We start from the raw sequence: 26,124 nt of genomic DNA on the forward strand, positions 1-26,124 counted from the left end.
GGCTGGTGAGGGAGGGGAACACTGGGAGGGGGAGGGGGGGGAGTGCGAGGGAGGAGGGAGAGGAGACAGCTGGGTGAGGGACGGGCAGAGGAGGGAGTCGGCAGGGCCGCATCTCCCCCCTGCCATTACTCGTGAATAAGTTCCCAAGGTACTTCAACTCCTCCACTAAGGAAAGCTGTTCCCCCTTCACCTGGAAAGAGTGACCAACTCTTTTCTGGCAGAGAATCATGGAGGTGCTGATCCGCATCACACTCGGCAGTGAAATGTTCAACTGCACGCTGGAAATCACAGTTGGATGAGGCAAGAAGCACAACATCTGCAAACAGTGGAGACGTCATCCTCAAGCCCCCAAACGGGATACTCTCCATACCTTGGCTGTGCCTTGATAGCTTGTCTATGAAAATCATGAACAGGAGTGGAGACAAGACACACCCTTGGCGCCCACCTTGAATGAATTCAACTTAACGCTGAGAATGTAGACACAACACTCGCTCCGCGAAGAGAGGAACCTAACAGCATGCAGAAGTGGCACCGGCACCTCATATTCCCACAGCACCACCCACAAAATATCCCGAGGAATGCAGTCGTATGCCTTCTCTAGTTCTACAAAATGAGGTAGACTAGATTAGCAAACTCCCACGAGCACTCAAATATCCGTGAGAGGGCAAAGTGCTGGTCCACTGTTCCACGGCCAGTGCAGAATCCACACTGTTCCTCCTGAATCTGAAGTTCAACTAACAGAAAAAGTCTCCTCTCCAGCACTCTGGCATAGGCTTTCCCAGGGAGGCTGACGAGTGTGATCCCTCTATAAATGGAACACGACCACTGGTCCCCTTTCTCAAAAATGGAGACCACCACCTGTTTGCCACAATCCAGCAGTACTGTCCCCGCCTTCCATGCAACAATGAATGGGCATGTTAACCACAACACCCCAACATTGTCCAGAACCTTCAACATCTCCGGACAAATCTCGTCCACCCCTGCTGCGTTACCCCAACAGATGCCCTTGACCATCACAGTGTCCTCAGCAACAGCGATAGATCCGATCTCACTGAAGGTTCTGGCGCTGCCTCCTGTAAGGAGGTCATGTCCACTGGGTTGAGGAATTCCTCAAGTGTTCCTTCCACCTCTCTGCAATCTCCCCAGTTGTGGTCAGCATTTCCCCACCCTTGCTCAGAACAGCTTGGGCAACAACCCGCCGACCCCTCCTAAGGCCCCGAATGGTTTGCCCAAACAACTTTGATGCCGTCCGACAGTTAGTCTCCATGGCCTCTCCAAACTCCTCCCAAGCCCAAGCTTTCGCTTCAGAGATTGCTGCTGCTATAGCCCTCCTGGCCTGCTGGTACCTTTCAACCGAATCAGGAGACCTATCCGCGAGATTGCCTAGAAGGCCTCCTTCATCGACCTGACAACCTCCCTTCACCACTGGTGTCCACCAGCAGGTCCTAGGGTTGCCGCCATGACAGACACTGACCGCCTTCACGCCATAGCTTTTTGTGGCCACCTCAACGATTCAGGTCTTTAACATGGTTCTTTCGGACTCATTGTCCTTAACCTCGCCAGGGATACAAGACAAATTCTTCTGGAGATAGGCGTTGAAATAATTTCACACAGAAACGTCCACCAGACATTCCCTGGCGACCCTCACAGCATTTCTGGGCCTCCTGTGACTGTCCCACGTACCACGTGCTGAATCCAGCTCACCACCAAGTGGTGATCAGTTGACAGCTCCGCCCCTCTCTTCACTCGAGTGTCCAGAACATACGGCATTAGGTCTGATAACACAACTATAAAGTCAATCATTGGCCTTTGACCCAAGATGCTCTGGTACCAGGTACATTTATGAGAGTCCTTGTGTTTGAACATGGTGTCCGTTAAGGACAATCCATGACTAGCACAGACGTCCAATAACAACTCACCACTCGGGTTCAGATCGGGGAAGCCATTCCTCCCAATCACCCCTCTCTGGTTATCCCCATCATTTCCCAGGTGAGCGTTGAAGTCCCCCAGTAAGACTACAGAGTCGGTAGTTGGCACCCTATCAAGCACCAATCCCACCGTCTCCAAGAAGACAGAGTACTTCGAGCTGCTGCTTGGTGCATAAACACAAACAGTCAAAGTTTTCCTCTCTGAGACCTGAAGCCTCATTGAGGTAAATATTCTTGTCCACTGGGACAAACTCCAACTGTGTGGCACCCAGCCAGGAGCTTGAGAATATCCCCACATCCACCTGGTGCCTCTCACGGGGGTACACTCCAGAATAGGAGAGGGACTACCCTCAATTGAGAGGTTTAGCTCCAGAGCCAACGCTGTGTGTGGAGATGAGACCAACTATATCTAGTCTGTACCTCTCCATCTCCTCCACCAGCTCTGGCTCCTTCCCCACCAGTAGTGGCAATGTCCCAAGAGCCAGTTTCCATTGCCAAGGTCTAGTCTGTCTTGATCTGTCCCGCCCTCGCTCTGCCATACTGGCATTGCACCCTTTGCCTTGCAGGTGATGGGTCCATAAGGTGGTTCCATGAAGGCATTTTGGGCTGAGCCTAGCTGGGTTACATGGCGGCACAGCCACCTTGTGCTCGCCAGCGAATACCATCCCAGGCCTGGCTCCAGGGGTGGGTCCTGTATCCCTGTTCCAGGTGAGGTTCTGTGTTATGTCTAGAACCATCATGAGGGTCTTTGATGGATGTCAAATGATAGCTAAATGATTGTTTGAGTGCAATTGATTTTAAATGAATGCTGTTGAACACAAAAGATGTCAAAATTTGCATGTATGGAAGTGCAGCATGCGTATGGGTACACCATCACCTGAAAGTTTCCCTCCAAGCCTCACACAATCCTGACTTGAAAACATATTGTCATTCCTTCATTGTCACTGGGTCAAAATCCTGGAACTCCCTACCTAGCAACAATTTGAGATTACCTTCACCACACACACTACAGTGCTTCAAGGTGACAGCTCAACATCAACTTCACAAGAGTAGCTAAGATGGGAGTAAATGTTGGCCTTGCCAGTGATGCGTACATTCCATGAACAAATAAAAACATTTTAAAAATTCTTTGTCCCACCCCCATTCAAAGAAAAATTAGTGAGTTACTTTTAGACTGTGGGTAAACAAACAACAGGTGTGACCACAGCTTACAGCAAAAGATAAAAGGATGTCTGCCAACAAAGTAGCTTGGGACAATTTGGCTGGTTGGGGAGGTGGCAACAGCAGACCTAGCTCAGAGGACAAACTAGCAACTGGCCCAAAGTTTCTGTCAAATCTATTCTATAGCAGCTGCCAGAAGGAGTACAGCAGAAAAATGGACAATTTCCTTTGTGTGTAAAAACTACTCACCCTTACTCCCACAGACTAGACTGTAGCCCACATTTTCTAATCTCTAGTACTATACATCAGTATATTAACAGTTATTCCAATGGATCATCAGCATGAAAAAAACGACACCGGCATTTTTCTCAGAGGAACACTTATTCCAGATTTCCTTTTGGGAGGTAGAAAAATGTTTTTCAAGGTGAATCTAATGTCAGCAAGTGCTCCAGTAGCGATATTTCATTTTTAATGCTGTGCAGCTTTTCTTGACACAAAATGCTCCTCATTGGTAATTATGTATGAATTCTAGGTTTCACTAGGCTGAAAGTTACCAGCTTTCATTTCAAAACTGACACATGAAACTCTCTTTATTTCAATACTGCAACGCACAATAATTAATACAGAGCCTACATTTTTTTGAAAAAAACATATTTAGTCTTATATCATGTTTTAATAGAACAACAAGATCTGCTCAAGTGATATTCAATCTGAACAATGAATGTTAATACTTGCTCACCATAACCTAACTTTGAAGGCTGGTTTCTTGAAGGCAGACTTGGCGTAGGCATTACCCTTCGTTCAGCAGGTATTGGAGGAGGACCTGAAGCTGAAAATAAACATTCAAATATCGGTGTGAACAATTATGCTCATCTTTGAAAATCAGTACTGCCATAACTATAAAGCAACATTTCTATGGTCTTTCAAATACAAGTTGTCTTTCTTACACCAATGACAATCAACCGAGTGACTCACTGCGGGGAAGTAAATTTAAAGGACATTTCCTTTAAGACACTACAGGAGGTAGATATTGTTGTGGCATCTTTTCCCAGGTTCTACTTTCAATTCGTCTGCAAAGTTTTTATTCTGGTCTGATCCGCCAAAATGCATAAATGAAAGGCAAACCTTTATGAGAAAGAAAATATTTATGTTTTGCACAGGTAACTACAACAAAACCACCATCATAACTGAGGAAAGTAGTTATACTGTGCAGTGGAGGACTCGTACTATCACAATACTCATGGTGCTGTAATGCACGAATGCTTTTTCCATTATTTCTATTAGGCTTTGACTATTTAATGAAACTTGTGCTAAGTGCAAAAGTATACTCCAATGAGGATAAGAAAAAATACATTAGGACAAAAGTTACAGTTGCTGAAACAGATCAACTGTAGCAAAGGCTAAACAAGACAACTTTTCCTCCTCTTCACCCCAGCTTCCAATTCACCCATGGTGTTATCCATGGGTGGCAGCAGCCCTCTGTCAAAGTGCCCAATCATTGTTATGGGCAGAGAAAGTGAATGCTGGCAGGCAGTTCAATCATAGATCAAAGCCAAACTTAATTCCCTTTCCTCAGCCTACCAATGCCTCCACCCAAGAATTCAATATAAATGACTTATTAAACCTTATTAAACAATACAGATGACTTATTAAACACATCATCCTAGTCTGCATGGCTCAAAATATAATGGTTAGTGCATTTACTCGCTGAGCCACTGTGAAGCTTGAAATGTGTAAGCAATGACCACTAATGGGGAGTGGGATTATACAGAAATCAGGTCAGGATAACTAAAATATGCATTTAGTAATGGCAAGGAAGATTTTAGCCAGTGGTACTATTACGACCCAGCAGTTGGTAAAGCTGAGTTATTTAAACATCCCAGAGGGAAACTTTAAACAACTGTCATAATCTATATTTTTATTTTTGTATGATTGAGATGCAGCTCTAAATTCAGGAATCAGACCATCAGTTCGAGAGGTTTTATATCAAGATACATGACATTTATTAACTTACACAATGTGTAAATACATACACATGGCTACAAATCATAACTTTATATAAATTCCCAAACTAATCTCCATTAAGGCAATAGCAATCCATAGACTTTCAGCAGACACCAGGCAAAGCATTTTCACCTTACAAATTCCACACAAAAATGATACCTGTTATTCCTAGCACAGCGCACTGAATGTAAATTCTCATTTGAACTCCACTTCTCCTAACAATAAAATCTCTTTCATTGTACCGATTTTATTAGTAATATAAATATATTGCTTGGTCTGTGCTAGCCAGGTGCCAGATTTCACCTCACTTCTCGAATGCTCTATTCAAAAAAATGCAAATGCACTCAACCTCTCTTATATCTCAAAACTAGTACATATCAAAGGACTAGCTGGCTTTAATCCAATTAAGACACACCCACAGACTAAATCTCTATTTTAAAAGAAAAATAATTACCAATAATATTAATAGCTTCATGACATCCATCTCCCTATTGAAAAATGAACCGTCAAGATTCTAAAAGACAGTTTCATTTAATAACCCATCTTTTGCTATCTCCTATACTTATTTCACCATTACATTACCAGATGCATGCATTAACAATATATACACACAAATCCTTAGTATCAACAGTAATCACTCCAGTTCAGTGTCCAAGGTTTTAAAAATGTCCGATTTTTCTTTAAGCCTCAAGCTCTTGATAACGCATCTGCGAACAGATTTTCTCTTCCAGCAATATGTATAACCTGTAGATTAAATGGTTGTAATAATAGACTCCATCTGAAAAGCCTTGTACTTTTGTCTTGAAATCTGTCCAAAAACTTCAAAAGGTCTGTATAAACAATTGTTTCTGATGAATGGTTTGCAACGTAAATTTCAAAATGCTGCAATGCAAACACCAAACCCTCTTTTTCGATCACTGAATCTCTTTTCTGTTGTGCACTCACTTTCCGTGAAAAATACCCTATCGGTTTTTCAATTCCAGTGTCGTCATCTTCTAACAGTACAGCCCCAATGCCTATATTGCTTTCAAACTATTGACAGAGTTGTGACACTACAGTGTCCATTGAAACTTTTGTTTTAATAGTTCAGTCAGTGGGGCAACCACTTGGTTAAAATTTGGTACAAATTTTCCAGTAAAACCCACTCATGTCCAGAAATCTCAAAATTTCTCAGGCACTGGGAAATCCACGACAGACTTGACTTTTGCATCTCTCGGAGCCACCTTACCATGTCCAATGGTATGTCCTAGATACACAACTTGCGTTTTTGCAAATTCACTTTTAGCCAAGTTCATCACCAAATTAGCTTCTTGTAGTCCAGTAAATAATTCTTCCAGATGCTGTAAATGCTCCTCCCACGTCTGACTGAAAATGATTAAATCATCAATATAAACAGCACAATTGCTTAAACCTGCAATTACTTTGTTTGTCAGTCTTTGAAATGTTGCAGGTGCATTCTTTACACTGATGTAGTCCACTTGGCGTTACAAATGCTGATATCTCCTTTGCTCTCTCCAACAATGGTACCTCCCAATATCCTTTTAGCAAGTCAATCTTTGTGATAAATTTCGATTGTCCCACTTTCTCAATATAATCTTCCAACTGTGGTATGGGATATGAATCCGCTTTTGTCACCGCATTCACCTCTCAATAGTCCACACACAGTCTGTGTTCTCCATCTGGTTTCGGTACCAGTAAAATAGGCGAACTCCAGTTACTGCAACTAGACGCAACGATTACATTCTGAAGCATGAAATCAATTTCTTTTTGTACTTGTGATAACTTTGCCAGATTTAATCTATAAGGATGTTGCCTTATTGAAGATGATATTCCTATACATACATCATGTATAGCTAAATGTGTCTTTCCTAACTTATTTCCACAAATAGGTTTGTGTGACTGCAATAGCTTTTCCAAATCACTTTAACACTTGCTTGGAAGGTAATTCAATATTTCATTTAAATTTTCAAGCATCCCCTCATTATCCAATTCGATTAGAGGAAAGTCAATTTCAGAGTCCTGCACTTCTACCTCTTTCTCATCATCCACAATCAGTATTACCTCTTTTTGTTCCTCTTCCCTGTCAAAGTACTTTTAAAGCATATTTTCATGACACACCCTCCGCTTCTTTCTTCTATCTGGAGTATTTATTAAATAATTTACTTCACTCAATTTCTTTTCAATCCTGTAAGGCCCACTAAATCTTGCATGCAATGAATCACCTAGTCCTGGCAACTAAACTAGTACTTTCTCTCCAGAAACAAAACTATGAGTTTTAGCTTTCTTATCTGCCTTCACTTTCATCACTTGCTGGGTTATCTTTAAATGTTCCCTAGCCAACTCATATGCTCTGTTCAATCTATCCCTGAAATTTGATACGTAATCCAGGAGAATAGTTTCTGAATTTTGACCCACCAATTTATCATGAATCAATTTGTGGTCCCTTTATCTCATGACCATAAACTAGTTCAAAAGGGCTAAAACCAGTCGATGCATTAGCTACGTCTCTAATAGCAAATAACAAAAAACGGAATTTCTGTATCCAATCCTGCTCACAATCCTGACAGTATGCTTTCATCATAGTTTTTAAAGTTTGATGCCATCTTTCCAAAGCTCCTTGTGACTCCAGGTGATAAGCTGTTGACTCAAACTGCTTTAACTCCAAAATGTTCATTACTTCCTTAAACAGCTATGACATGAAATTTGACCCCTGATCTGATTGTATTTCCTTAGGTAAGCCATATCTTGTAAAAAGTTTAATTAACTCTTCCACAATCTTCTTAGTTGCAACATTTCTTAAAAAGTATCGCTTCAGGAAACCTGGTAGGCATATCCATTGTCATTAAATACTGATTTCCACTTATAGTCTTAGGGAGGGGTCCTATACAATCAATCATGACGCTGGAAAAGGTTCTTCAAATGGTGTTATTGGGATTAAAGGCACCGGCTTAATCACTGCTTGTGTTTTTCCTGTCATTTGACATGTATAACAGGTTCTACAGAATTTGACTACATCCCAATGCAATCCTGGCCAAAAAAAATACCTCTATCTTTTCCTAATTCCTAAATGTTCCCCCCGTCCCATTGGAATTTCATGAGCAATCCTCAGAATCTCATTTCTATATCCTAAAGGGATAACAAATCTGATGCATCTCCCTCCAGCTTTCATTTGCTGAGACATAATCCGGCTGCCATTTTCTCATCAAAATATCTCCTCGAAGATAACAACATGCTGGAATACATTTTGCTTCTGTTTCTGAATAAGCTTTCTGATATAACTGTTTTAATTGCAAAACATTTTTCTGTAACTCCACTAACCTCTTTGAGTTAAACACTTCGGCTTAACTGTCTGTATTCCTTCCTCTTGAGCAATGTTATCAAATACAGTGCCAGCTAATTGGATTTCGACACCTTCTTCTTGCCTTTGAACTACCTGTTTATCTCATTTGTCTTGTTCTTCCCTATGAGCCTTTGATCTCGTTACAACATAATCAGGAAACAATCTAGGATGTTCCTTCTATAACACCTCTGTTGAAAACACTTCTACATGCTGCTCAACTACCATAGGCATCTCCCACATTTGCAATCCAGCTATATCATTACCCAGAATAAATTGAACCCCTGCAATGGGCAATTTTTCCACCACTCCAACTATAACTTCACCTATCTTCCGTTTGCTCTTTAAATTTATCTTCCACAATGGAATAGATTTAGCATCGCCATGAACCCCACTTATTAGTACCTGCTCCTGCAATACTCCCTTTGAACAACAAATATCACTATCCCACAACATTAAGAGTTGACTAACCCCTGTGTCTCTTAAAATTTAAAGATCTTTACCTACTCCACCAGGTATACTTGGAGAGACTTTCCCTTCACACACGAAGTCTTTAAACATTTCTGCAACCTGTTCCTCAGAATTCTCGAGTAAACTATGAACACGTTCCCACTTCTTCACCTATCAATGATTCTCCCTTTTTCACCTGTACACAAAATACTAGTTTCTCTTGTGCTTGAACCTTAGAACCCACAGTACTTTTACTTCCAGAGCTTTTCTGTACCCTAACAATTCCTACAGATTTTTTTCATGCAATTTCCAAAACACTGACTTTGTGTGCCCCACTTTATTACAATGAAAACACCTAAACTTTCGAATGTCACTTCTACCTTTGGCACCTTCCTTTTTATTCTGAGAAAAAACTTCCTGGGGACTTCCAGCTACACTCCTCCTCTTTCCTGACTACCTGCCTTCCTTTCACCTTCCCACGTTTTATCCTTTTCCAATTTGAAAGGGTGACCAAAAAAATGTTTGGCTCTATGAACTAACTCAATCATCAGCTATCTCTGCTGCTCGTCTTACAGAATCAACCCTCTGTTCCTCCACGAGTTCTCACTACCGAAGAGATTGAATCTTTAAATTCTTCCAAACTAATTAACCTCCCTAAGAGCTGCACAGATTGTCTCTATTTTTAACGCCTGTAGCCAACGGTCAAAATTACTCTGTTTCACTCTTTCAAACTCAATACAAGTTTGCCCAGGCTGTTCTCATATTCCTAAATTTCTACCTGTATGCTTCAGGAACCAACTCTTGTGCACTCAAAATAGCATTTTTCATCACATCATCAGTCACCGACATTTCTTCTGATAGCGAAGCATATACCTAACAACTTAAACTGTAATAATAATGTCCAGTTTTCCTGTGGCCATTTCATCTGTTTAGCTAGCTTCTCAAATAAATAAAGAATGCTTCAATATCTTTTTCCTCAAACTTTGGAAGAGCTTGTACAAATTTAAACATCTCCCCCCTGGGTTCTACTCTGGAGGTAAACCTTTCCTCATCTACTAGCATCTCTTTTTTAGCTGCCAACGTTTTCAGTTGCGATTCTCTCTTTCTTTTTCTCTTTCCTCCTCCATCTTCACAATTTCCAATTCCCTTTTAAAGGCCATTTCTCTGTCCTTTTCTTCTAATTCAGGTTTTTCAGTTCCTTTGTTCAAATTCAAGCAACTTCATTTGTAACTGAAGTCTCACTACCTCCAGATGTGACTGACTAGTGACAGGTTTCACTTCCAACTGTGCACACTATATATCTGATTTCCTAGCCCCTGGAGGTAACCCCAATTTTAACTTATCTGCCAACTCTGTTAACTTACCTTTGGTTATTTTCTCCAACCCAGTCAGAGTTATATCGTCTACTCCCATACAAGTCTTAGCAATTTCCAAAACCAGCTTGCAGTCTCATACTTTTAAAGTACCTCACCAACTCCTGAATTGAAAGTGCTTCTCGTACTCGTAACCTTAAGATTCACCAATTCCAAACCAATCAAAGAATTAGAAATATTTTTATCCCGCTAGAGCCCCCAATTGTTATGACCCAACAGTTGGTAAAGCTGAGTTATTTAAACATCCCAGAGGGAAACTTTAAACAACTGTTATAACCTAGATTTTTATTTTTGTATGTTTGAGATGCAGCTCTAAATTCAGGAATCAGACCATCATTTGCGAGGTTTTATATCAAAATACATGACATTTATTAACTTACACATGTGTAAATACACATGGTTACAAATTACTATCATAACTTTAAACAAATTCCCAAACTAATTTCCATTAAGGCAACAGCAACCCATAGACTTTCAGCAGTCACCAGGCAAAGCATTTTCACCTTACAAGTTCAAATTGAGGTTTCTTTCACTTTGGTTCCTGTGGAGACAGTTGTAGGCTTACAGCTGCTTTGATCTATATTGCCTTTGCCCTGCACACACAAAAATGCTACCTGTTATACCTAGCACAGCTCACTGAATGTAAATTCTCATTGTATCACCAGCCCCTTTGAACTCCACCTCTTCTAACAATAAAACCCCTTTCATAGTACCAATTTTATTAGTAATATAAACATATTGCGTGGTCTCTGCTAGCTAGGTGTCAGATTTCACCCCACTTCTTGAATGCTCTATTCAAAAAAATGCAAATGCACTCTACCTCTTTTACATAATAAAACTGGTACATATCAAAGCACCTAGACTAGCTGGCTTTAATCCAATTAAGACACACCCACAGACTAAACCTCTATTTTAAAAGAAAAATAATTTCCAATAATATTAATAGCTTCATGGCAGTACATAAATTGACAGAATGGTGGAAAACTAGATCAATCCATTAAGTATTAAGGGGTTGGAAGCAATACAAAAGTTTCAAGAAATTACACAGGTGTCGAATTAAGTCTTCACTACAGTTGCTGCAATTGAAGACTGTAGAGTAGATATTTTAAATTGTTATTTTAGCTCAAACTTATGATATTACAATATCAGCAAGATATTATGTAGTAAAAGCAAATCAAGGAATTACGCCTACACACAAAACCGGCACCAGGTGGCATATATCCTGAATTCTTCAGGAGTACAATACAAAAAGTAAGAAGCAAGCACTGAAAATTATCGCATGATAAGGCAGTAGTTTATTAGTGGACCATAACCAATAAACCAGTGGTCACAAGTTCAAATCCAATCACAAATTCACTAAATCTGGTAACTTGTCAGCTAGCATCAATAATTTCCATGGTCATCTTTTATGAACTAACTGGGAAATCTAAGCAGTTTATTACAATTGAAGTGGGGTTTTCGAGCCATACAGCAATTATGGGGTTAAAATGATTCTCGAACGCTAAAAGCAACAAAGTAACTTTATTGCAGATGTGCGAGTCACATGGTTTGTTTCAGTAAACAATATCACAAACAAATCCCTGAGGACATCCTGCTGGATGATTGGTGCTTAGCACCCACTTTGATCCTGCAAGTCTGTCCTGGACAGACACTAGTACTGATGTTATTTCAACAACTGTAAACAATGGAGCCTACCATGGTCAGCTGGCTCTGGCTCCAAGGCTGATCTGTGTGTGGAGGATTTCTCTCCTTCCGCAACTGGGGTGAATGGATGTTGTCTGGGGCTATTTGGTTGTGACAACTGCCTCCTCCCATTTCTTAATTACATGATGGTGGTTATCCTGTGTCATTGTTATGATGTCCTAAATTGCAGACCTTCTTAATGGTATCAGTTCTGTTGCAGGTGGCACTGTGATTGTAACACAATTAGAATAGTACATAAACAGCTTGAAGCTCTGTATTGTTGGCGAAATCTCCTGGTTTGCCAGTAGAGATTGTCTTCCCACTGGTGTAAAAAGAATAACGGCTGCTTGACGTTTGAACGAAAGACCCTGGCCAGAATTTTTCTGTTGGTGAGTTGGGGGTGGGGCCTGCTCGCCGGCGCGAAATGACATCGGGAGGAACCCCCGTCATCCCACCCCATTTAAATTATTCAGGAAGGCTGGCGGACAGCAAAATCAGCTGTCCACCCACCGACCTGTCAATGGCCAATTGAGGCCATTGACAGGATAATTAACCCAATTAAAGGCCCTGCCCGTCCAACCTTAAGGCTGGCGGGCAGGCCAAGAGCCCTGGCGGGCAATAGAAAAAACCTGAAATCTCATCCACTGGCGGGATGAGGTTTCATGTCCATTTTAAAAATCTTTAATAAACTTTGTCATATTTATTAACATGTCCCTTCTCGTGTGACATTGTCACATGAGGGGGACATGTTAATAATTGTTTTATTTTTCTATTTTTGAGGTTTTTTAAACTGTCACCAATCTCCCTGAGACAGTACTTAGTCTCGGGGAGCAGCGCACTCTTTCGCGCACATGCACGAAAGAGCGCACTTTGACAGTTGGGGAATCCCTCCCCCTCCGCATAGGAAGCGCATAGTGCTTCCCGTCGGGCAGCCTGCTAGGCGGGCCTTAATTGGCCCGTCCACTCAAAATGGCAGCGGGGCGCGTTTCTGCGGCAGAGTTCAGCTGCCCACCCACCACCGAGCCGGTGGGGCCTGCCCGCCCATCGAGGGCTAAATTCTGCCCCCTGTGTTTAGTGTTGGTTTAAAATACTCCACAACACTGTCCTTTTTAAGAAAAAGGGTTCTTGCCACCCTCATCTAATCTGGTCTATATGTGAATAGCTCACACAACATTGTTGATGTTCAATGACCTCTGAAATGGCCTAGCAAGCCACTCAATTGTACCACGAACCGCAACACAAAAAGGAATAATAAATAAATGGTGCCCTTTAAGTACTGCCCACATCTTTAGAACAAAAGCACATTTTCTTTTTAGGGATATTTAAAATACAAGTGGTGTACCAAAGGATTGCAGAATAGCAAATGTTACTCTGAAAATCATTAGTGTGTGAACATGAACCTAGGAATTCTAGACCTATCAACCATTAGTTATGGGGAAAATGGTCAATACCCTAAGGGGAAGAGTTAATATGAACTTAGAAGCATAGGTTACATCTCACAAGTATACTGGTTTTTTGAGGATATAACTGGACATGTTGCAGAGGGCAACCAAATCCTTGGAAGTGCTGTCCTCGCCCTACTCTGAGGCTGCATGTCTAATTACAAGAGGCAGCAGAGTTTTGTGAGCACCTTCTTTGTAAAGTGTAGATGGCGCAATCACTGCCTCTGGCTTAGGCGTAAGTTACAGGAATACTCCTAGAAGACCCTAGGTGGATAAGAATGCTACTGAACAGGTTGCAGAGTGCACTTCAATAGACTGAGGCCACGAGACTGGGCTCTGTAGTGCCCCTAGTTTCTGCACCATGGGTGCTACTCTGGTACCAAAATGGCATAGATTTGGCACACACAATTCTGGAGCGGCCCATCTGAGAGCACTTCTCTTCCTCCTCCTCTCTGAGCAGCTTGTCCTCTTCTTTGCTGCCTTTTCTCCATCTTCTTCTCAAGCTGCTCCTAAAGGGAATTGTAGCAACCATCCCTGGGAACAAGTGGCGTGCACAGACCCTTGCAGTCAGAATCAAGACCTTTCCACATGCAGTACCACTCCCTGAAAACTTTATCAGATTCAACCAACTCCTCAAACACCAAGCACTTCCAAAAACTCAAACAGCCAACAGAGAAGAATCTACAACTAACCTGAGAGTTGTTGATCCCTTTAAATAATGCTTGTGGGAAGGCTGTCCTGCTTTGACCACTGATCCTTGCAGAATTCACGAAATTCAGAAATCATTTTTCAACATTTGCAGTTTACAAAATACATCAATGTATTTCAATAACTGAAGGATTCCAAAATGTTAATGCAAAAAATTTTCAGTAATGACACTATTGTTAAGTATTACATTACAATCACTGACATAATACGAAAAACTAATTCTGCAAGGTTGATTCAGGTGTAAGCTGAAAAAGGAAGGTTGACTGAACAAAATATTAATCTTTAAATGCATCTATGATTTTGTCCCTACAAGGTATCATTTTTCAGTTGAGGGTATGCCTAATGTGTTCGCTGAACTCTGCCTACATGGCTTTGTTAAGTAGCTGCTTGGAGACACATAATGGCTTAAACCTCAAGCCAAACAGCTGCGAATCACTGTGCAATTTTCTTTCCTGGCAGAAAATACCTCATCTCCATCTCATCTGGATTTGAGAGAGAGAAAACATGTCCAAAGCGTCAGAAACACTTTTTAAAAAGAAACTTACTTGAAGTTTTGCTCAGTTCTGTGTCCAAAAGTTCATCGAGAGCTAATTGTGCAGCATTGGCTTTTGCTTCTTTCTTATTTTGACCCATTCCAGTTTTGTATTCAACACCATCAACCACAGCACAGAATGCAAAGTATTGTCCAAACACATTGCCTAGAAAGCAAAATGTAATAATCTCAACTAAATAAATACATAAAATAATTTTCTAGTAGGGTATCTGCTGTAGAAAAATAAATTCTACCTACCTGTAGCTACAGTTTCTTTTAAAATTAGTTGCATTCGCAACATTTGTGCATACTGATGTAAGGCTGAAACTGGGTTGATTTCACCACGTCTGTATTTATCAATAAATTCTCTGGAAACTTTCTTAGGCGGTAGTGCAATGTTTGGGAGTGGTTTAGTATAGTCAGCAAATTGTGACTTTGGATATTGACCTGAAAAAAAATCAATATAAAATTATAACATGCAACTACTTATAAAAACAGCCTATTGTGAAAACAGAATACGTCTGGTCAGGCTATTATAGATGAACGAGAATATAATACATGAATAACTTGCATTTATATGGCACCTCCCTTTAATGTAGCAAAACATCTCAAGGTGTTTAAACAAGAAAGTTTTTGGGAGAGAATTTCCAAGCTCAGGTCCTCAGCATCTGCCCAGCTGTCAGTGGTGGAGCTTTTAGGATTGGGAATGCACAATATGCCAGAATTGGAGCAGCACAGACAGCTTGTAGGGCTGGAAGAGGTTACAGAGAAGGGAGGGACAAAGCCATTGTTTGAAAGAAAACAAGGATTTTGATTTCAAAATTGAGGCAGTTAGAATGGGAGCTATGACAGGTCAGCAAGCGCAATGGTGATGTGCGAATGGCTTTGTACAAATTAGGATACAGGCAGCAGTGTTTTGGATGAGCACAAATTAATGCAGGGTGGAAGACAGGAAGCAGTCAGGAGAGCATTGGAATGGTAAAGTCTTGGTTTAACAAAGGCATGGATGAGGGTTTCAGCAGCAGGTGTCAGGATGCAGGCAGAATATTATACCCTCCAGGGTGGCAGGTGTGGTAAAGGGGAGAATTTTAATTGGGCTGGAGTGTGGCACCCTGCCACCTTTCCACCTCCACCCGAATTACATCTGTTGATGGAAAGCCCCTGGGTATTCTTCCCACCTTGCTGTCAACTGAGGCCCTTAAGTGGGCAATTCATTAAAGACACTCAGTGCTGATCAAGGGCTCTGGCATCAGGAAGCGGGGGGGGGGGGGTTTGTTGAGAGTCAACCCTCTGCCCTTGCTGACAACACCCTCCCCACTTAACTCCCACCCATCATCACTCACCTGTGCCTGCATTCGGCTCAATGCTACCGAGTTGGAAGTAAGCAGTTTTGGTGATGGAGCAGATGAGTAGTTGAAACTCACCTCAAGGTCAAACACAACAGCAATATTGCAAATGTCTGGTTTAGCTTCAGGCGGGTGTCAGGGATAGAAATGGTGGTCAAGGAATGGCATTAGTGATGAGGGAACACTCAATTTGATTTCTCATCTATTATCCATCAACCTACACAATGCCAATCAACCTACAGTTTCCAATCCAGTGCACGTGGTTCAATGCTAAAGGTGATGGATGATCTTTGGCCTTACTTCATATGATCAAAAACTCTGCTGGAAAGCATTACGTGCTCACTGAGTGTAACTCTATTGACCAAATTTATCCAAGACTTGTGTGTAGTTAATCTGGTCATGCCCACTGGGTGTGCGGTCTTCATTTGCTGTGGACCTTCTTGGGCCATACAGCTTCAGATTGAACTCTGGACCATTGAGAGCTTCTGAATGGGTAGCTCTCCCGAGACACACACCAATCTAGGGTTGGCAATCAGGTTCAATCACTTTTATTTGGCTCAGCCTCTCCCCTAACAAGTCAACTGGCTAACACAGAATTTTCCCAATCTCTCCCCCTTCTACCACCTCTGACTGATGAATCCAGACCACTCATCTTCTGAAGTTCAGTCTCCACTGGGGCTCTGAGCCCTTATCAACTCATCTCTAGTCCTTCTTGATGCACTCCTCACTTCCACCTTAATTCCCCATCTCATGCTCCAGCTTAATAGCTCCTCAAAACACAAGTTCCCCTCTCCTGCTTTCTCTGTAGCCACTTGCGTCTTGCGGTTAGAGTTTGATGCTGAGTCTTGCCCCCTGCTCGGGCTCACTGTTGTAAGCAGCCTCTTCAATGCATGGTATCATCTAGATTGCTCTATGGCCACGCACGCACCTTAAACATAACATATAAACCTCCAAGATCACTACACTCCTCTAATTCTTGTACATCCCCAATTTTCAATGCTCCACAACTGCTTAGGCCCTGAACTCTGGAATTCCCTCCCTTTGGGTGACCTGCCTTATTATCTCCTGGTGTGGCTCAGAGTTCAATTGTGTTTCATAATCCTGCTGTGAGGCACCAGTTTTGTGACATTAAAGGCACTATATAAATGCAAGTTAATGTTGAATCCTACCTTTAGAGGCTAAATAATTCCAATACAGGGAGACTCAATGGAGGAAGAGAAAGATGATAAAAATAGAAAATAGCAAGGAGTAAAAAGATGTTTAAAATGGCTCAAAAGTTAATGTTTTATTTTAGCTGTTACTCTAACACGTAAGTAGATTTATTACCGTAATATTGTGGCTTATTTCAGATTTGCAAAATGAGAGACTGACTCCTTGTCCCCAGAAGTTTCCAATGTATGTTGGGCAAGATTTTACTGGTTAATTCTATGAAACTCATCCAAAGCATTATCCTTCATAAAAGAAGAGGGCAGAAAGGCTGATCACATGCTTAGTAGCAACAGTGCATTCGGCAATTAAGGTTGGGGATGTTGAGGTTGCTAATCTTAATGGCAAGTCTCATTTAAGTAAAATCTTTCCAGAATCTTGACACAATTGGCTAGGTCGACTACCTGGACAATCGGCATAAGGAAGCATGCAGAAGTACTCTGGCCCTTCCTATCCCTAAAGAAGCCTAAAATAATTGTCACTGTTGCCCTGTACAGTCCTTCAACTAAAATTGCAGATCAGGTCTTGATGACATCATTAGGCCTGATCTGCACATTTAAAACAGGACCATGGCTCCTTGCCACCAAATCAAAACAGCAGGTTAATATTGGGACATGGTGGGAAAAGGTGTGGGATCAGAGTGGGTAAGTGACAGGCCTTATTTTAATTGCCCCTCCCCATCCCCGCATCTGCCAGGTAAGGACAGTTCAAATTAGGGCCCATGTATTGTCAGACAGCTTATGGATTGAGGAACACAGTTGAGCTTTTCCTGTTATTCATACCTGTGTACTTTCCGGCAGAGGTTACAGGCATGAGAAACATGAATGATTTTTTCCCCCCCTTCCCTACCCCAAAAATTTCAGGTAATCAATTCTAGTGCCACTACATCTAAGCTACACCTAAGGGAGCTCAAATTATTCAGTCCAGAGCAGGGATCAAAGCTATCACATACCTGGTCTATATGCCTTACTTCCAAAGTTGGCAATTTATTTACCCCTTCTGAAATATCTAGAGTTCTTTCAAGAATTTATCTTTTTTTAAACTAAAGGATGCAATGATCTCCTACCATCTTCATCATGCTTCATCAATGACCTATCATAAGATCAGAACTGGGGATGTTTGCTGATGATTGCAATGTTCAGCACCAACCCCAGCCCCTCAGATACTGAAACAGTCCATGTCCAAATGCAGCAAGACCTGAACAATATCCAGGCTTGGGCTGACAAGTGGCAAGTAAATTTGCGCCACACAAGTGCCAGGCAACGACCATCTCCAACAAGAAAGAATCTAACCACCGCCTCTTGACATTCAATGGCATTACCATCGTTGAATCCCCCACTATCAACATCCTGGGGTTACCATTGACCAGAAACTGAACTGGACTAGCCATATAAATATTGGGGCTACAAGGGCAGGTCAGAGGCTAGAAATCCTGTGGCAAGCAACTCACTTCCTGACTTCCCAAAAGCTGTTGACAATCTACAAGGCACATGTCAGCAATGTGATGGAACACCTTCCACTTGCCTAGATGAGTGCAGCTCCAAAACACTGAAGAAGCTTGACACCATCCAGGACAAAGCAGCCTGCTTGATTGGCACCCCACTTCTACAAAAATTTGCTCCTTCCACCACTGGCAAACAGTGGCAGCAGTTATACCATCTACAAGATGCACTGCAGAAACTCACCAAGGCTCTTAGGCAGCACCTTACAAACCCATGACCACTATCATCTAGAAGGGCAAGGGCAGCAGATACATAGGAACACCACAACCTAGAAGTTTCCCACCAAGCCACTCACCATCCTGACTTGGAAATATATTGCTGTTCCTTCACTATCGCTAGGTCAAAATGCTGGAACTCCCTCTCTAACAGCACTGTGGGTGTACCTATACCACAGGGACTGCAGCTAACCACCTCCTTCTGAAGGACAATTAGGGATGGGCAATAAATGCTGGCCTACCCACAATCCATAAATGAATTTAAAAAAAACCAAAATGGGGAGCTATTTTTAACGTAAAGCACCCCGTCCAACGTGGGTATAAGGGGCAAAAAAGTATTTTTCTAACTAAACTCAATCAACTATTTCTGCTCAATTGGAAGCTCAGCTAATGTCAAATAAGGAACTACATACCTAGTACCACATGCTAAAATATAGGTGTGATTGGAAAGTGATAAATTGTCATGGGAATGGACCACCAAGCTATTTCTATCTGCGTTCATGACACCGAGAATTCCTACACATTCTCTCAAAAGAGGAAAATGTAAGGGATAGTGCAACCTTGGTGTACACTGGCTTATCCTAACAAAAGGCAAGGATTAACGTCGGTGGCAGCATTGTGAATATGAAGTGAGTGCAAAGAGTTCAGTCAAATATTTCAAAAAGTAGAAAGTATATTTTTATCTCGTTTGAAGTCATTCTGCCCTAACCTCACAACCCCCACTGGAATCATTACTTTGGGGCTACCAATGCACATACCTATTAATTTACCATCTCTGCATGTTAGCAATGCCTCAGCTCACAGAATTACAACACAGAAGCAGGCCATTTGGTCGAAGTAGCACGTGCTGTTAATCGCCATGTAAACAGTAATCTTAATCCCATGATTTTATTCCATCCCCATATCACTTCATTCTCCTTTTCTTCAACCACTTTTACTTTACCTATTCTTTACTTATTCTGAAATGGCCTCTGCTTCAATTACTAACTCCCGCAGTGCATTTTGTGGTATAAGGGTATCTGGCATAGCAAGGGTTAATGTGGGACTGGGAAACAGTACAGCCAGAGCGTGATGTAAAGAGACACGTGACCTGAAACTAGGGTCAGTAGTGGACTGGAGAGAGACCTGTGTAGAAGCAAGCACAGAGTTGGCTCATAACTGTATATACCCTGTATATGCTTTAGTATTTATTGACAACACATAACTATGTAAAGTTCAACCATACAAGACTCAGAACCTCTGTGAGACCTACTGAACAGACAACATGTTCCACAAACTTATAACCTCCGTGTAAAAATGGTTTCTCCTCCAATCACATGTTCTAATGTCCTCATTGGCTTGCTGTCAATTTTTACCTGAAAATAATCCAGTGAAGAGCCTCAAGATGTTTTATATCTGTTGTATTGTAGTTGATCGCTCAACCTATGACTCTTCCATATTAACTTAGAAAATAGAGCCTTGGGAAATCCCTTTCTTCAGTTATCACCCAATCCAATGCATCCATGTGTTGACAATTCTGAGGCGTGTCGATTAGATGGATGTGGAGAGGACGTTTCCTCTTGTGGGAGAATCTAGAACTAGGGCTCACTGTTTAAAAAATAAGGGGCTGCTCACTTAAGACAGATGAGGAGAAATTTTCTCTTTGAGGGTAGTGAGTCTTTGGAACTCTTCTTCAAAAGGCAGTGGAAGCAGAGTCTGAATATTTTTTAAGGTGGAGCTGGATAGGTTCTTGATTAACAAGGGGGTGAAAGGTTATTGGGGGTAGGCAGGAATGTGGGGTTGAGGATACATTCAGATCAGCCAAGATCTTATTGAATAGCAGAGCAGGCCTGAGGGGCCAAATGGCCTACTCCTGCTCCTAATTTGTATGTTGTATTTATGCTCTTCAATATTAATCAACATCCATGAGATCAAATACATGCCCTCAGTGTTTACAATCGCCAGTCCTCTCAAAGGGAAGCAGTTGAATAATTACATCTTGAATTTCCACGCCTTTCAACTTGACAATGGAAAACTTGTTTCTTCGTCTGTTGCACTGTAACCCTTCTTCATGTATTGCCATTCTTGTTCTCTCCATATCCTCCAACTCCTAAATGGAACATCGACAACCGAACCATTGAAAAACTGCTACCAAGAAGCTCAATTACCCCTTTTGTATCAAATATTTCCTTCACTCTATGTCTTAACTTCCTATGGATCCCCAAGTCCATGTAAGATTTGATTATAGAACTTATACAGACCTTTCTTATACTTAGACAGGTTGCAAGAGAAAGGTGGTCTCAATCCCAATTTTAGTCTCCAATCATTCATTCATTCCATTTGGTGAGATTTTTTTTGGTCTCTAATTTATTAATTCTACGATTGCCAATGCTTCATTATGCTCTCTTATTCCTTTTAAAGTGTAAATACATCATGAACATTACAGGATACAACATATTTAGGAAAGATAGAGAGGGAAAACAAGGAGGTGGAATAGGCTGTACTTATTAGGCATGGCATAACATAACAGCAACAGGAAAAAGTGACGCAGCTATCAGCAAGACAAAAATAGAATCCATAAAGAGATAAAAGACAAAGGATCAATCAAACCAATAGGTGTAGTCTAAAGACCACCTAATAGTGTAAGGAAGGTGGAGGAAAAAACATTTAGGCAAATTAGGGAATTGAGTAAAAAAGCATTTTAAAAAATGACCTCAGTACAGCCTTGGTCCAAAGATGAATAAAATAGCTGAACTGAAGAGGAGGGGTAAGAGCTCATGGCAGCACTTGATCAACGGTGCCATTATGGAGCCCTGGTAAAATGGAATCAATGGAAACCAGAGGAAAAACTCTTCACTGGTTGGAGTCATACCTAGCACAAAGGAAGATGGTTGAGATTGTTGAAGGTCAATCATCTCAGTCCAGGACATCGCTGCAGGACTTCCTCAGGATAGTCTCCTAGGCCCAAAAAACTTCAGCTGCTTCATCAGTGACGTTCCCTCTATTATAAGTTGAGAAGTGGGGATGTTCACCGCCATTTGCGACTCCTTAGATATTGAAGCAGTCTGTGTCCATATACAACAAGGCCTGGACAATATCCAGGCTTGGGCTGATGTATAGCACAAATGTAATTTGCCAGTTAAGTGCCAGGCAATGACCATCTCCCCTTGACATTCAATGGCATTACCATCACTGAATCCCCCATTATCATCTTGGGGTTACCACTGACCAAAAACTGAACTGGACCAGCCTTAAATGCTGTGGCTACAAAAGCAGGCCAGAGGCTGGGAGTTCTATGGTGAGTAACTCATCTTCTGCTTCCCCAAAGTCTTTCTGCCACCTACATGGCACAAGTCAGGAGTGTGATAGAATACTCTCCACTTGCCTGGTTGAGTACAGCTCCAACAACACTCAAGAAGCTTGACACCATCCAGGACAAAGCAGCCTGCTTGACTGGCTCCCCATCTACCACCTTCAACTTTCACTCTCTTCACCATCAACACACAGTGACAGCAGTGTGTACTATCACTGGAGCAACTCACCAGGGCTCCTCCAAGAGTACCTTCCAAGCCCGCGATCTATACCATCTGATCTATACCACCTAAGAGGGACAAAGGCAGCAGATGCAGGGAACATCAACATCTGCAAGCTCCCTTCCAAACCATACACCATCCTGATTTGGAACTATATTGCCATTCCTTTACTGTCACTGGGTCAAAATCCTGGAACTCCCATCCTAACAGCACCTTGGGTGTACCTACATCACAGGGACAGCAGCAGCTCAAGACAATGACTTACCACCACCTTCTCTAGGGCAATTAGGGATGGAAAGAAATGCTGGCCTAGCCGTCCTGTGAAAGAATTTTTTAAAAAATGAACGCAAGGAGCATGGGTCCAAGAAGCTCAATGCAGTCTGGCAAGAGGTTCACTGGTCTTTTAAAAGTTGTCATGGTATGACCAATCTTCAAACGATGGGCAAAATCTTGCTGGAAAACTAACAGCGTGTTAATGTTCCACACTAGTAACAAGGCACAGATTGCCATGCAAGTTCACGAAATTAAAAAAATATGCCATGAATTGTAAATCTCCAAAACACATTGGCTGATTTACACTACTCCAGTTTGTCTCACATGAATGACACGTTGCTTTTAGCCTTGCCATTTATTTAAGGTTTTGCTGGATTTGCACATTATTTGCCCATTCAGTGTGTTGCAAAAAATTAGGGTTGGCAGCTAATAGCACAAATATCCTTTTTACAACTTGATTGTTAATTCAAATCCAACCACCCACTCTGGCCCAGAAAGGAACAACTAAAAGTATTCAGTTTGTTCTTGCAAGTAGTAAAATTCTTACTTAGGATTGCAAAAATTTCAAGTTTTACATTTTTTCTTACTGTTTCTTTGTCTCTTTCTTTCTCTCTCTCAATCCAATCTTTCTTTCCTTCATTTTATTTCTTTCTGTACCTGACTGACTCAAATTCAACCTCCTTCTTCTGTTCCTCTGTTTCTTTCTCAATCCCTAAATCTCACTGGTTAAGGAGACAAGACTGTTGGTTCTGCAATTCACTAAGGTTCCAGATGCCCCATTGCCCTCGCTATGCTGTAATCAGCTCGCACTTTTCAGCAAGTTGTGGCATAAAATATTTTGAAACTTAAGGGTACAGGAAAAGATCTAACAGTGCACACTCCAGCAAGATTTGATTTGGCATTTCAGCTCACATACTTTAGAGGCTAGCATTGAGGAAAGATCTAGAAGAGATGATCTGGAAGTGAAATGAGCATAAGTGCGCAGAAATCAGGGCAGGGTGAAAAGGAGGCCACAGGAACCAGCTTGCTGGAGAGAGGGTCCGCACCCAATTATGCTGTTGAGGACTCGAATGATGATTTTGTTGGACCAGGCTACAGAAGGTTGATGGGTATATATCACAAAATGCTTGGTGCTCAGGGGCCCCCAGAAAGCTTACATACCAACATAAAGGAGCGTGGAAAAGTCCACCTTTGAATGGTAAGGTGCATTTGAAGTCTGTGAAAGCACATCAATGAGCTGGCCTTCGGAAGCCCTGGCATGAAGGGTCTCTAAGGTGCTGTCTCTCTTCCGACTGCATGCACTGCCTGTGGCCAAAAGCTAGCTGTAAACTGAGGGAGTGGAATCTCATTCTATTGATAAAGATTATAGAATTGAGATGGGGAACATAGAAAGCAATGGTGCAGTCAATTACACACTATTCCACAGGGAGGGAGGTGTAGGTATTTCTCTTGGCATAGAGAGCCTTGGTGACCTCCCTGCTACAACAATGCATTGAGAATTGGGAGATGTTACCACCTATCTCTTGCTGAAGCCTGAAATTAGCCTGTCATGTAGAATGATGAGAAGGTTGTCCTATGATGAGAAACTGAGTAGAACTGACCTATACCTTCTGGAGTTTAGAAGAATGAGAGGTGATGTCTTTGAAATATATGATTCTGAGAGGCTGTTTCCCCTGGCTGGAGAGTCTAGAACTAGACAGTATACTTTCAGGGTGAGGAATCGGTCATTTTAGACAGAAGTTAAAACTGCTTCACTCAGAGGTGTGAAGCTTTGGAATGCTTTCTCTCAGAGACTGTGGACGCTCACTTGTTGAGCATATTCAAGGCAGAGATCAATAGATTCTTGGAATCTAAGCGAATCAAGGGAAGGTGGAATTGAGGTAGATGGCCAGCTGTAACCTTATTGAATAGTGAAGCAGGCTTGAAGTTCGTAACGGTCTACTCCTGCTCCTATTTCTTATGTTGTGTTTAAAAGTAATGATCACCTTGACAACCTAAAAAATTATAGTCACTGCCCTACTCTGGAGGCTGCAGCAACTAACATATCTCAGTTTGAATCTCATTGTTAATACAAAGGCAACTCCATGCACTACTTTTCACTTAAGTTGAGATAGGAGAAGTGGCCCCTGAAGGCACTTTATGGTTATGGCCATATGTTAACCTCTTCTGATAGCTTGTCTTTCTCTCCAGTGTCTCCCTTAATGCTCCAGATCATGTTCCATCCCGAATGACAACCTTACCAGGCCACCCTGCATGTTTTCTTCCCTATCCTCCTGCCCCCCCCCCTCCCCAAAAGTCATAAAGGCACAGCAGGACATTCAGCCCAAAGTCCATGATGGATTCAAAATTGGCTGAGAGACAGGAAGCAAAAAATAATAGTAAATGGGTGTTTTTGTTACCGTAAGGCCATTTTAGTGGGGTTCTGCTCAGTATTAGGCCCCTTGCTTTTTGTGACATTGATTTGGGCTTGAATGTAGGATGTTATGATTAAGAAGTTTGCAGATAAAATTTGGCCTTGTAGCTGAATAAGAAAGCTGTAGACTGCAGGAGGATATCAGTGGATTAGACAAGTAGACAGAAGTGGCAAATTGAGTTTAATTCAGAGAACTGAGAGTAATGCAAATGGGGAAGGCCAACAAGGCAGTGGAATACACAATAAATGGTAGGATGCTGAGAAGTGTAGAGGAAGAGAGGGTCCTTGTAGTGCATGCTAACAAATCCCTGAAGGTGCATGGACCGGTAGATAAGGTGGTTACGAAGGCAAATGGGGCATTTGTGCCTTAGCTAATAAAGGCAGAGTATAAGACATGGTAGGTTATGCTGGAACTGTATAAAACACTCGTTAGTCCCCAGCTGGAGTACTGCATATAGTTTTGTTCACTGCATTATAAGAAAGACGTGGTTGCACTAGAGAGGGTATAGAAGCGATTTACAAAGAAGTTCCCTGGACTGGAGAATTTCAGTTATGAGGAAAGATCGGGTTGTTTCTTTGGAACAGAGGAGGCTGAGGGGAAACCTAACTGAAGCGTCTAAAATTATGAGGGATCTAGAGAGAGTAGATAGGAAGGCCTTATTCCCCTTGGTCATAGATAGAAGGTAAGAGGGAGGATGTTTAGAGGGGATTGGCAGGGAAATCTTTTCACCCACAGGGTTGTGGGGATCTGGAATTCACTGCCTGAAAGGATGGTAGAGGTATAAAATCCCTCAACATTTAAAAGTATTTGGATATGCACTTGAAATGCCTACAAGGCTATGGACGAAGAATTGGAAAGTGTTTTAAGGCTGGATGGCAATTTATTGGCTGGTCTGGACAAGATGGCTCTTTCCATGCTGTAAATTTCTAAGATTCTATGAGGATAATGTTCATAATTGTCCATAGAGTAATAGAATTTACGGCTTTGGATTCAAACTTCCTTGTATGACAGCAGCTCCTAATCATTATTTTTGCCTAT

General features: G+C 41.8%; 1 protein-coding gene across 1 annotated transcript in view; it reads right to left on the bottom strand.

Moving 5' to 3' along the window:
- Positions 1 to 26,124, bottom strand: part of adad1 (adenosine deaminase domain containing 1 (testis-specific)) — a 116,725-nt gene that overhangs the window by 68,813 nt on the left and 21,788 nt on the right. Inside the window, exons 3-5 of the mRNA XM_078540026.1 lie at positions 14,877 to 15,065; positions 14,632 to 14,784; positions 3,829 to 3,918 (exon numbers count right to left, since the gene is read on the bottom strand). Coding sequence (XP_078396152.1) covers positions 3,829 to 3,918; positions 14,632 to 14,784; positions 14,877 to 15,065 — 432 coding nt within the window. The remainder of the gene's footprint in view (positions 1 to 3,828; positions 3,919 to 14,631; positions 14,785 to 14,876; positions 15,066 to 26,124) is intronic.

This window comes from Cetorhinus maximus, chromosome 1 (assembly GCF_964194155.1).
Source record: "Cetorhinus maximus chromosome 1, sCetMax3.hap1.1, whole genome shotgun sequence".
Lineage (NCBI taxonomy): Eukaryota > Metazoa > Chordata > Chondrichthyes > Lamniformes > Cetorhinidae > Cetorhinus > Cetorhinus maximus.